Source organism: Phlebotomus papatasi, chromosome 3, assembly GCF_024763615.1.
Source record: "Phlebotomus papatasi isolate M1 chromosome 3, Ppap_2.1, whole genome shotgun sequence".
NCBI classification, from domain to species: Eukaryota; Metazoa; Arthropoda; class Insecta; order Diptera; family Psychodidae; genus Phlebotomus; species Phlebotomus papatasi.
Window position 1 is genome coordinate 6,640,467 of NC_077224.1, and position 12,790 is coordinate 6,653,256.

A 12,790-nucleotide genomic window follows, 5' to 3' on the forward strand; every position below is an offset into this window, starting at 1 on the left:
CCCAAAAGCGCCTAAAAATCATGTGTTGCCCCGACTGACCACGAAAATGCTCGATTTTTGCTATTTTATGCCTGAAAATGGCATTACTGTTAGGCTTTATAGGCATTGTGTCAGTCGGGGTGGTCAGAGTGTACGCATTGACATTTCTCTGAGTGGATTTTTGTCCAAAGCGTTCTGTGTATTTCAAAGGGAAAATATTGAGTTATTAATCATCTCTGTGTGTTGCAGCGTCATGTAACCGGTGCCACTCACGTCGATCAAGATCAGTAAGTTGACGGATACCCTGAAATTCTGTGTTATTAGTCACCCCAAATGCAAAAAATTCTTCCTGGCTTTTGCGCTTTTTTCTCCCTGTCCCATTCGCCAACAAATAATCAATAGGCGAGAGAAAAGCGCTCCCGCTATTGCCATCCTACTCACACATTAGGTGATTGTAGTGTTTTGTCTCTCTTCCACCAAGGAGTTTATCAAATTTATTGATTTTCATCAAATCTTACGTCCTTTTTTTTATATTTGTGTGCGAGAGTGTCGGGGAGGGCATTATAAAATCATTGCCAAAAAGCATCCCAATTACCAGTTTATTATTTACAGCTTCGCATTCATCTAATTTCTCTCTTATCGTTTCATGCACATTTTGTCACTTCGTATGGGCAGAAAATGCTGCAAGTCAACCGCAATCCGGCTCCTGAGATTTTTAAGGTAAGTCTAGTTACCTAAGGTTTCTTCTTTTTTTTGTTCCTTTGGGGAAGGAAGAGACTTTGTTAAAGGGGGGAAATTTTTGGCTGAAAATGAGGGATTGTTTTGATGAAAAAAGGTTCCACGGACACCGGAAAAGTCTCCCGTGAACAGTGGATCACATGGGAATTCTTTCAACAATGGGCCGTCTCCTGTGAAGAGTCCGGTTAAGAGGAGTGGAGAGAATCTTTCTGCTTCCAGTGAGTGTCTTTTTTTTCTCGTATATTTTTCCGGGGAAGGGTATCTCTTCCGGATAGGGATGTGCTAAAGAAGGAATCGGGGTTTTCAGGTTCACCGCGAAAGAAGAGGAAGAATGGGGAACAACTGCCCCAGGCAAAAAATCCCGTGGCACTTCTCAATGAACTCCGTCAGGGTCTGACGTATACACTGGAGGCTCAGACGGGTCCAGTGCATGCTCCATTATTCACAATAAGTGTTGAGGTAATTGTCAATTAGAAAAACCAGAGCATCTCCTGCGATTAGGCTAAATTTAAAATGTAAATCTCTATCTCTGGGTTGTCTCTTGGGAATCACTCGGATTCTCTTGAACAAACAAATACACACGAAAAACAAAAAAAATTAGGTGGACGGACAGACGTATACTGGTCAGGGACGGAGCAAAAAGATGGCCAGATTGGCGGCAGCTGAGGCAGCCCTAAGGAGTTTCATCCAGCTGAAAGATGGTGCCATCCTGTCGCCCCTGAAGCCCACCAATAACGTGGACTTTACCAGTGATGAGCACATTGAAAACGGTACATCATCTGATTCTGAATTTGATGATATTCGTATTCTCATTCAGCGTAGCTTAGAAAGCATTAGTCAAAGTAATTGTAAGCCGGACTGGTTGATGCGATATGAAAGCAAGTAGCACTATTTCCACAAATTTTATTTATTTAACTCATGTTTATCACTATGTCTCCAATTTTACTATCCAACATTTCCCATTGTCCACGACGAAAAATATTTTTTTTTGCGTCATTCCCACCAAAAAATCGCGCTAAAAACTTTATCTATTAAGGCCTCTACACATTGGGAGCAATTTTTGTCAAAAATTGCATTTTTGACAGAATTTTGACGTTTCTGCCTACAGCACTGCAGCCAATTTCCTTCAAAAAAAGCAATTTTTGACGAGAATTGTGCTCAATGTGTAGACACCTTTATCCTCAAAGGTGGTGGTTTGTAGAATTTTTTCTTTCTTATTTCTGTGTTTGTGGTTTAATATCTGTTCCTCTGTACTTTTGCATTAACCCTCTTTTTGTTTTTTAAATACATATATATTTTTTTAAGTCTAAAATTCCTTCTATTGTAATATTTTAAAGTCATATTCTGAAATATCAGCATAGTTTTGCAATAAAATTTGATTTTTTTGGGATGCTCTGGACTTAAAAACAACTTCTGTGGACATTGAAGGTTCATGGAATTACCGGAAGTGGCGCTGATTGGTAAAAAATTAACCAATCCTGGGGGTTTCGTGAGTTGGACACCAGTGACACTTACGAAAAAAAATCGACCACTTTGTATTTTGTTTGTTTCGGTATTTTCTCGCTTTTAGCACTTCTCACGTTCTCACAAAGTTACAGAATTTACCCCCTGGAGGGTGAATTCTGTAACGCTCTGGCAATGCCATATGACAAATTGGGTTCGAATCTTAGGAGAGCTTTTTCGAAAATGTGATTCCCCAGCAACGAAAAAGTTCCCTGTTCGACATGCAGCGACGGTGGCGGCCTCCTAAATGTTCAGAAAGTGGTGGCCATCAGAGAGAACTATTGCTTCAACCGCGTTCGCTTTTTCCCAGCCCGTAAGGATTTACATTGGACCGAACCCTGTTCTGAACGCGTTTGCTGAACGGTGTTCAAACAGGGAACTTTCGTTGCTGGGTCTGTAGCCGTAACATTGCCATTTCAGCTCACGTGGCATTGTCAGAAGTCACTTGAGATTTCTGGCGATTCAAATGACAATGAATTTTGTTAAAACTTCGTAGAACCCTAGCTAAAAGTGTCACGGAAGGACCAAGTGACAGCCGCTGCCATTTATTGAATTTTACATAATATTTTGATATTTTTACTTATATTTAAACATTCGGAGCTTTAGTCAGTTCTTTTCTAGTGTCTGAATCAGAAATTTCATCTCCTTGGGTACTGTATCTAAAGATTTTTAACCATTCGATGTTTTCATCTTTATCAGAATAATGGAGTAAGGGAAAGTAGTCTGCCTTTGAATGCAGTAGCCTTTGAATGTTTCAATTTTTCTCTCATTTCTCAAAACAAATATTCTACTTTATGAACAATAGTTAATACTATAGTTAACAATAGTTAACAAAATAGATTTTTAGCTTTGGTAAATAAGAGAAAAATTTAAGCATTCAAAGACTGCCGCATTCAAAGGCATGTCACTTTCCCCCATAATTATTCTCAATAATTTGCAAAAACACTTTAAATTTCTTCTTTTAAGGCTTTTATACACTAACAATCAAGAAAATTACATCTGCAGAACGTCAAACTCCCATATAAAATGCATATGGCAGCAACTGCCACTTGGTCCTTCCGAGTCCAGTTTTTTGTTTTTGCAATATATTTACATTAATATTTAATTTTTATTAAAAATTGTATAATGAAAAAATATCCAGATAAATTCTACACGCATTCAATCAGGCCTCCAGGCGAAATGATATATTCTTCACTATAAAAAATTAAATTGAAAACTAAATTGGCAGCGGCTGCTACTAGGGTCCTTCCAAGTGTTAAACAAATCAACCAAGACGTACTGTATTTTCATAAAATCATCAAAGCGATTTCATTAAAAATTCAATGAATTGCATATTCGAACTCATATGATATGACAAAAAAAAGCTCGATTGGCATTGTCACGTTTCGAACTCACGCGTGACAATGCCATGAAAATTACAGAATTCCTCTATAGGGCACAGTAACTTGTTCGTAAACATGCTTTCAAAATTTTCTATGAAACTGAGTGAGATGACTATATCTTAGATTTCATTAACTCTTTCGCGTCACACTTTTATTCAGTAGATGAATTCATCTAAAATTGAGTTTTTCCTAATGCTTTATGATCAAATATAATAGTTCAGAGAGAAAAAAAAATTTCCGTTGCGTGAAAACTTGGAAAAATCCCGGGTCATATAAGACCCTATTGTCCTCAAGGGAAGTGTACATACCATTTTTAAAATCTATATCACGGGCTTTCTAAGAGTTCTTTTGCTTGAAGTTATTAATTTTGCCAAAATCATGACAAACTGGATTGATGAACACTGTACTCCTGGTGTTCAAGGAATCTTCCTGGTATTCCCTTGAACAGTCACTGTCACAATATTTTGAGTGGTATTTGGCAAAAATAAACTTATCTACATATTTATTCACACACAATACAATTGTACAATATGAGACGCTTGCAGAATACTCTAAAATATTGCAAAATATGTTATAATTCATCAGATATAAGATGAAATGTCCAGGAGCAAGATGTCCCACCTGCATTTCACAAAGAAAAACAATGTCCCAACTACATTTCGCTACAAGTTTGGGACGAAAACACTGTTACCCTTGGGGACAATAGGGTCATATATGACCCGGAAAATTCTACACGCTTTCCTGTAAAATTGAGAGTAGTTTATTATATCAAAATATGCAATATACAATCTTTGGATATTCTATTTTGTGTTTCTAAAGAACTTTTTGCTGAAAAAAATAAATTAATATAAAAAATTTTGAAAAAGAAAAGTCATTTCACAAAGTTCGAAATTAGTGATTTTTGATCTCAAATATTTTCTTTTCCTGAATATCTGGAGTCTTGAGAAAATTAGCCAAGAATCTTACATCCTTCTATTATGATTTCGTGCACAAACCGATAGATTTCAATTAATGTAAATAGTCAAAAAAAATTGTCTTTTCCCCGGGTCATATATGACCCTAATGACGCGAAAGAGTTAAAATCCTTTGTAATTACAGTACCTCTTCTGCCACCTTTTTGGTGGGTATTTTATAAATTTCCTCCACTTTATGCGAAAATTTTAATTTAAAAATTCGAAATTGTGTTTAGATCTTCGAACATCAACTAGATTTTGTTCAAATAGCCTATAGGAGATAGGCCTATAGCCTATAGACTATAGGAGTTTAATCCTCCTATAGTGTTTTGGAAAAAAGGTAAATAGAAAATAGAACTTTTATTTGCACAAAATGTCCTTAATACTCGATGAATTCAAACACAATTTCGAATTTTCTATTTAAATTTTTGCACAGGATTGGTAAATTTTATGATATATCATATTAAAAAGCTGTTAAAAGAATTTCTCAGTGATTATGAGAGGAATTATAATGGATTAAGAATATTATGAGCGTCATTGCTTAGTCTTTTTTCTCCACAAAAAGTGAAGACTGGCACTCGTTACACATCAAAATTCGAATAGGAAGTATTTCGGCCACCAAGCGGACGAAACAAGAAGTAAAAATGTCTTTTATTTGGATTTCGATACCGATCTTCGAATTTTTAAACTCAATTGCATTAAAATATCGTTATTTCCTTAAGTAGAAATATTATATCACCCCGATAATAAAATTTTACAACAAAGCAGATTCTCATTCGTTTTTTACGTGAGAGAGATAATTCGTGCACAATCTATAATTCTTTAAAGTCACATTAATTTGCAAATTTGAGGGACACATTCAGATGCAATGAATATGAAATTGCAGCAAATTTATTACGATTTTACTCAAAAGAGTTTTTAAATAAAATGTACAGTCATCAACCAATCGCACGCTATAGGAGATAGAAGGTTTTTTACAGGCATGAACAGTGTTAAAAATTATATTTTTAACTGTCAGGTAAAATTTAGATAGCTTTATATTTTATTCTTAAAATTTATTAATTGTTTAAAAAAAACTGTCTGAGTATAAATTTAAATCAGGGATATTGTTCATATCATCGTTCAATGAAGAAGACATGCAATTTAAAGATATTTCTTTAGAGTGATTGTCATTAATATTTCAAAAATGTCATGATAGCAATGAATCAAGAGAAAGATATTGTTTATGACATTTGTTACGAAGGAATAAATTAATTAAAGTGCATTTTACCAACAAAATGCGACGTAAGGAAGTATATAGCTAAATTATTCCTATAGTTCTTGGTTTTTTATAAATTCTCCCCATTCATAGCTGTAGTTTTATTCTCCAATAGTGTCTTCGATAAAATGTAAAAGGAACTTTCTTTTTGCAAAAAATGTCGCTGATGCTCGAAACTTTGAATTTTCGAACTCAATTTTTTCATATGAGGGAATTGTAATGGACTAAGAATATTAAGAGTGTCGTTGATTTGTTTTTATTCACAACAAAGTGAGGATCGACACTTGAGACACTTTAAAATTACAAGTGAAAATGACTTTTGGGACTTTCGGAACCGATCTTCGAATTTTTCAAACTCCAACCGTGTGAGGGAAGCAATTGGCAAAAAAATCAAAAAATAGTTTCGAACTTAAATCAGTTAGTCTTCGAATTTAGTTTTTTGCTTCCCAAATTATTATTTTGCTTTTTCAAGTATTACTTTCTATAGATATTGAGTTTTTTTTTCCAATTGAAAGGTAAATGTTACTATTTGCGCAAATGTTCGTTAATCTCCGAAGAATTCAAACTTAGTTTCGAATTTTTATACTAATTTTCTAACAAAGTAAGGGAAACTTTATGAAATCTACACACTAAACGCAGGGTAAAGAATGACTAAATGATCATGATGGAATTCAAGGGACTGCAATAGGAAGCATTATTGCTTAGTTTTTTTCCTTAGACCGACACATTTTGACACTCGAGCACTTCGAAATTCGAATAAGAAGTGTTTCAGTCACTTTTCGGAATTTTCAAGTACAATGTCTTTCTTAGCTTTTCAAAAAGGTCTTCGAATTTTTCAAAATCTACTTGTGAATCGTAAGAATACCTTGTGAACTACATTTTTCTCGTTCAGTAATAACCTTCCCGAGGTTTTTTTTTTCCTGTACCGATTCGAAGGTATATCAGAGAGAACTTACCTAACAACCTGTTGGAAGTTCGAAAGTTTAAACCGACGAGTTACTCAAAACTAAGCAAGTTCATCAAAAGGACATTTATTTTAATAAAACTGCAGTTTGAACGTTCTACCATCCGGATATTTCTCAAATCTACGCAAAATTTAACTTTTTACATCGGTAAACGTTTACACACAGTTTTTGACATGTTGTCAATTGAAGTGTTAAGAATTTCGAAATTCGAAATGGTAGAACAATCAGTGCTAAAACGGCTAGTACGTGAACTTGAACTTTAGGGTTCCGGTAGATTTTCGAATAGGTTTGGCTTGGCTTTAGAGTGTCTTTTCGAAAGATTATTACTGAACGATGTCACTATTTCTCTTTTTAACCGAGACACTTTCCCCCTTTTTAAACAGAGAAGCGCATTTTTACAAACACGCAATCCGTATGCTTATTGTTGGAGTTTGATTATTCACAAGTGTTTCACGAGTTTTATTTGCAAAAATGTCATTAATGTTCGAAAGATACAAACAGAATGAAAAGAAACACGGATTTTGACCTAGATCCTTCTCCTCCTTTATTACTAGGACAACGTTTCGGAGCTTGTTGGCCCCTTCCTCAGGTCTATAATGTATAACATTTAACAGGATAAAAAATATAATTAACAAATTTATTTCAACATTTTTCTAATAACTTTTCTCTTACATGCAAACAGAATTTCGAATTTCGAGAAAAGATACAAACAGAATTTCGAATTTTCGGACGTTAAAAGCTGTTAAAAGAGCTACAAATGAAGGGTATTTTATAACAGGGCAGAAATAATATAAAACTCGTCGTTTTGATTTTTTTTGACAAAGTGAAGACTTACACCACGTTCGACATTCGAGACATTTCGAAATTCGAACAGTACTTCAGTGTCCACACAAACTAAACGTGAAAATCTTTCCTTTATCTTTCAAAAACGATCTTCGAACATCTTTTCCCTTGAGGAAATTCTGGCTGTAGTCAGATTGAGAAAAAAAAATGAAAATATTTTATTAAATTAGTGCGTATGTTCTTAATTGCAAATTTGCGCATTTTTTGTGCTATCGGCAAAATCATTAATACTACTAGGGGAATTCTGTAATTTTTGTGACATTGCCACGCGTGAGTTCGACACCTGACAATGTCATTCGAGCTTTTTTTGTCATATCTTGTGAGTTCGAAAATGCAATTCAATGAATTTTAAATGAAATCCCTTGGTGATTTTATGAAAATACAGTACGTCTTGGTTGATTTTTTTTTAACAAAATTCATTGTCATTTAAATTGCCTGAAATCTCAAATATGTGACTTCTGACAATGCCACGCGAGCTCAAATGGCAATGTCACGGTTACAGAATCGCATTTTCGAAAAAGCTCTCCTAAGATTCAAACACAATTTGTCATATGGCATTGCCAGAGCGTTACAGAATTCCCCTCCAGGGAGCTTTTTCGAAAAAGCGATTCTGTAACTCTGACATTGCCATTTGGCATTGTCTGCAGTCACATATTTGAGATTTCTAGCAATTCAAATGACAATGAATTTTATTTTAAAAAAATCAACAAGGATAGACTCTTTCCGTACAGAAGTATATCTTGATAAATTCGAAAATCTATTTGAAGATCCAAAAAAGAGACTTTCTTACTTCTTAATACTTTCGCAAGGTGGCGTAAGTTACATCCTGTTCGAATTTCGAAGTGCTCAAGTGTCAAAATGTGACGGTCTTCACATTGTTGTGAGGAAAAAACTGAACAACGACGTTTACTGTTCTTGCCCCAGTATTTAATCACTCAATAATGACTGAGTAACTATTTTGCCAGCTTTATAGTGTGATATTTGATAAATTTTTCCCACCTTGTTCGAAAATTTAGTATGAAAATTCGAAATTGAACTTGAATTCTTCAAACTTCAACGACTTTTTGTGCAAATAGAGTTCCATTTACCTTTCATCCAAGACACTATTGGAGAATCAAAATCTACTTGTGATCGTGCTCATGTATATTTCCGAACTCATGTGATAAGAGAAAAAAAAGCTCGATTACCATTGTCACGTTTCGAACTCACGTGTGACAATGCCAGAAAAATTACAGAATTCCTTATATGACTTTGAAATGAACCACCACTAAGCCAGGTAGAGTGTTGTGGTTTTTTAAGGTAATATTAAAAAGAAAATAGCGTAAGTGGTTTCACTACCCTACAAAGTTTACTGACCTGAAGGAATACAAAAGCTGTGATTATGAAACAGCTGAAATGTCAAAGAACTTATCCACGTTAAATTTCACAAAATTTTTAATTCAATATGATTCAGTGCTAATTCTCATTATCTTTTAAAATTCTAATTTTGATAAAACAGAGTATTTCAACATTTTTGATTGTGATTGATTCCAAAAACCAATCACCAATTTAGATAATCTTTGCGTATTTTGAAACTAAGTGTCCAAGATTAACTAATCATGATTCACTTCACAACAATAATCAATTTGATGATTCTGAAATCATGTTTTCAAGTTTCATAGAAAGAGAGGAAGATGTGTATGTTCAATGACAAAAAATACATGCTGATATTTCAGAATACGTTTCTCCAATCTCAGTTAAAAATCTTTTATTTCATTTCACTCTATAAAATAGATTAAATTCAGTCTTTTTTTGCCATTCAACATCAGAGCGATAAGAAATTTCCCTCTAAAAATCCTTAAATGTTTGTTTTCTTTTCTTTTATTCTATTTTTTTTTCCATTGCTTTATGATTCATTATCATTGGAGGAATCATCAAAAGAATATTTTAACTCTTTATATTGCAGCGGAATATTTTAGAAGGAAATTGATACATCAATTCTTATAGCTTAATTATGAATGAAGGAAATAGTGATAAAAAGTCATGTTTATTTGCACGAAATTCTTTTGTGTGATCGAGAAATTTTGTCTGAAAATATACTGTGATTTATTTCATGTGAAAGAGAGGGAGTAGAATAGTTATTAAAAAAATGGCTCTAAAATTGCATCTTATTTGAAATAAATATTGAAAATAAATTGATTTTCATATTTTCTCATCCAAAGAATTTTTCCGTATTTCAATGGATAAATTCTTGTGATAGAATTTAAATGAAAAATGCTACTAATGTTTTGTGGCTTTTGAATAGTAAGCGATTGAAAGGCAGAAAAAAAAATAGTCAGAAAATAGCAAAATCAAAGAGCATTGCAAGCATGTCAATTTTAGAAATGTAAATTTATGCTTTGTCATTTTGCGAAATTCTTCATTTTGTGTGTCATCATCTTCCGATATTTGCCATGTGCCTACCTCATTCGACATGTCTAAAAATTACGAGTAATATTCTTTTTTTCCCTTTTTGACAAGATTTCTTCACTGCGAAAAGATTTTTTTTACATAAATAAATAGAAAAAAAACTGAATTCTTATGACCAACGCACAATAACTTTGTTTGTAAACATGTTTTCAGAATCTCCCATGATAATGAGCGAGATGACTAGATCTAGATCTCACTTATGCCCAACGCATAATACATTTTGTTTAGTAAACATGTTTTTGACATTTCAATGAGAGTGAGTGAGATCCAGATCTAGTCATCTCCCTCACACTTATAGAAAATTTTGCAAACATGTTTACAAACAAAAGTTATTGTGCGTTTGGCATCACTCTCATTGAAATGTCAAAAACATGTTTACTAAACAAAATTTAATGTGCGTTAGGCATTATTCTATAAGTCTAAATATTATCTTTTCGTAATTAAATCCTCAATTGCTGTCTACAAAATTCTTAACCCATTCCTTACCATGGTATTATACATCATACGCAAATTGAGTGATTTTAAATGATTTATTCCTGGGCGATTTTTATCCGAATTGCTGTCGGGAATGGATTTTTAGTAACCTTAGTTCTTCAATTACTTGCGAAAAATAGTCCGACAGAGATGAAAATACATTTTGTTATTATTTTCTTGTTTCGCGGAAGGTCATGCAAAATTTTTGCTCAAAATGGCGGACGGAAAATACGACATCCTGTCGAATTTGTTAAAATTGGCTTCTTTCCTCTTTCCTGATTTGAATTCTAGTTCCCAATTTGTTTTATTGGATAGTTACTCTATTTGATACCCCTACAACTTAATAATTAACTTTCCGGTATAATATTCACAGAAGTACACGAAAAGCGAAAAAACGAATTTTGCAAAAAAAAATCGACTTATTCGACTTATATTCTGATAAGTCGAACTCATAGTTTAGTTAACATCTTAAAAACTTTATAAAAAAAGGGAATAATTTATCGTGAAAGTACTCTAGAATTATATTTAATTGGATTATCAAAGTCTTAACTTTAAGGGTAGATTTGTCAGAAATTCCAAAATTTTACCTCACCCATTTTAAAAGTATTTTCCAAGTTTAGTAACTTGAGGATAATACCCCAAGTAATATAAATTTATTAATTTATTGTAGATTGAAGCTTAAGAATAAGTATAATGTGGGTTACATGACCTTAAAAGATCATTTATAAAGACTAAAACTTCTAAATTCCTCGAATAAGCAGTTTTTTTTAAACCAATTTTATTTGATTTCGTTAGAACGTTGAATATATTTCAGTGTGTTTGCCTTATTTCCGAAGGGCTTCAGGAATTCAAGAATTTAAGGTTATGTAACACTTAAAAAGGGGTGTTTGTTTTCTCATAACAGGATTTTTTTTCAAAAATCTACAATTTCCCAGTGAGCACAGTTAGCTGAATCCCGAATAGGTCAAAATCCGGTAAAGCCAAAATCACGAAAGGCAAAATCCCGAAAACCGAAAACCCTGAACACCAAAATCCCGAGCGCCAAAATCCAGAAAATGTCAAAATGCCTAACGTCAAAATTCCGAAAGCCAAAATCCCGAAAAACCAAAATTCCGAAAGCTAAAATCCTAAAAGTCAAAATCCTGAAAGATAAAATCACGAACAACAAAATCACAAAACCTAAATCCCGAATGCCAAAATCCCGAAAAGGTAAAATTGCCAAACGCCAAAAACCCGAAAGCCAAAATCACGAAAATCGAAAATTCTGAACACCAAAATCCCGAGCGCCAAAATCCAGAAAATGTCAAAATTCCGAAAACCAAAATTCCGAGCGCTAAAATCCTAAAAGTCAAAATCCTGAAAGATAAAATCACGAACAACAAAATCATAAAAACCTAAATCCCGAATGCCAAAATCCTGAAAGCAAAAAAAAATCCCGAACACCAAAATCCCGAAAAGGTCAAATTGCCAAACGCCAAAAATCCGAAAGCCAAAATCCCGAAAGCCAAAATCGCGAATGGGTCAACATTTCGAAAGCCAAAATCCCGAACACCAAAATTCCAAGCGCCAAAATCCAGAAAATGTCAAAATTCCGAACGGCACAATTCCGAAAGCCAGAAACCCGAAAAACCAAAATCCCGAAATGATCCGATAATGTGTACAATAATTTCCCAAGACACAAAAAATTTTCCTTTGCCTCCCTCCAGTAAGTAAACGCGGGTCCAATCGTAGGAATAGCTATGACCTATGACACTTAAGAATTCGGGATTTTGGCCCATTCAGAATATTGGCTTTTCGGGATTTTGGCTTTCGGGATTTTGGATTTCGGAATTTTGGCGTTCGGGATTTTAGCTTTTCGGGATTTTGGCATTCGGGATTTTGGCTTTTCGGGATTTTGACCCATTCGGGATTTTGGATTTTCGGGATTTTGGGCTTTTCAGGATTTTGGATTTCGGGATATTGGAGTTCGGAATTTTAGCTTTTCGGGATTTTTCCGTTCGAGATTTTGGCTTTTCGGGATTCTGGCTTTTCGAGATTTTTGCTTTTCAGGATTTTGACAGATTCGGGATTTTGGGCTTTTCAGGATTTCGGAATTTTGCCGTTCAGGATTTTAGCTTTTCGGGATATTGGCGTTCGGGATTTTTGCGTTCGAGATTTTAGCTTTTCGGGATTCTGACCTTTCGGGATTGTGGCTTTGCGGGATTTTGGGCTTTTCAGGATATTGGATTTCGGGATTTTGGTGTTCGG

General features: G+C 34.1%; 1 protein-coding gene across 2 annotated transcripts in view; it reads left to right on the top strand.

Moving 5' to 3' along the window:
* The first annotated feature begins 27 nt into the window (after positions 1-27).
* LOC129806573 (double-stranded RNA-specific editase Adar) overlaps positions 28-12,790 on the top strand; it is a 36,198-nt gene continuing 23,435 nt past the window's right edge. Inside the window, exons 1-5 of one of the 2 annotated variants that reach the window (XM_055855258.1) lie at positions 28-266; positions 655-699; positions 815-935; positions 1,025-1,176; positions 1,319-1,595. In XM_055855258.1, the coding sequence (XP_055711233.1) occupies positions 658-699; positions 815-935; positions 1,025-1,176; positions 1,319-1,595 (592 nt within the window). In that variant the 5' untranslated portion in view covers positions 28-266; positions 655-657. The remainder of the gene's footprint in view (positions 267-654; positions 700-814; positions 936-1,024; positions 1,177-1,318; positions 1,596-12,790) is intronic. The other variant, XM_055855259.1, reaches the window with a different exon arrangement.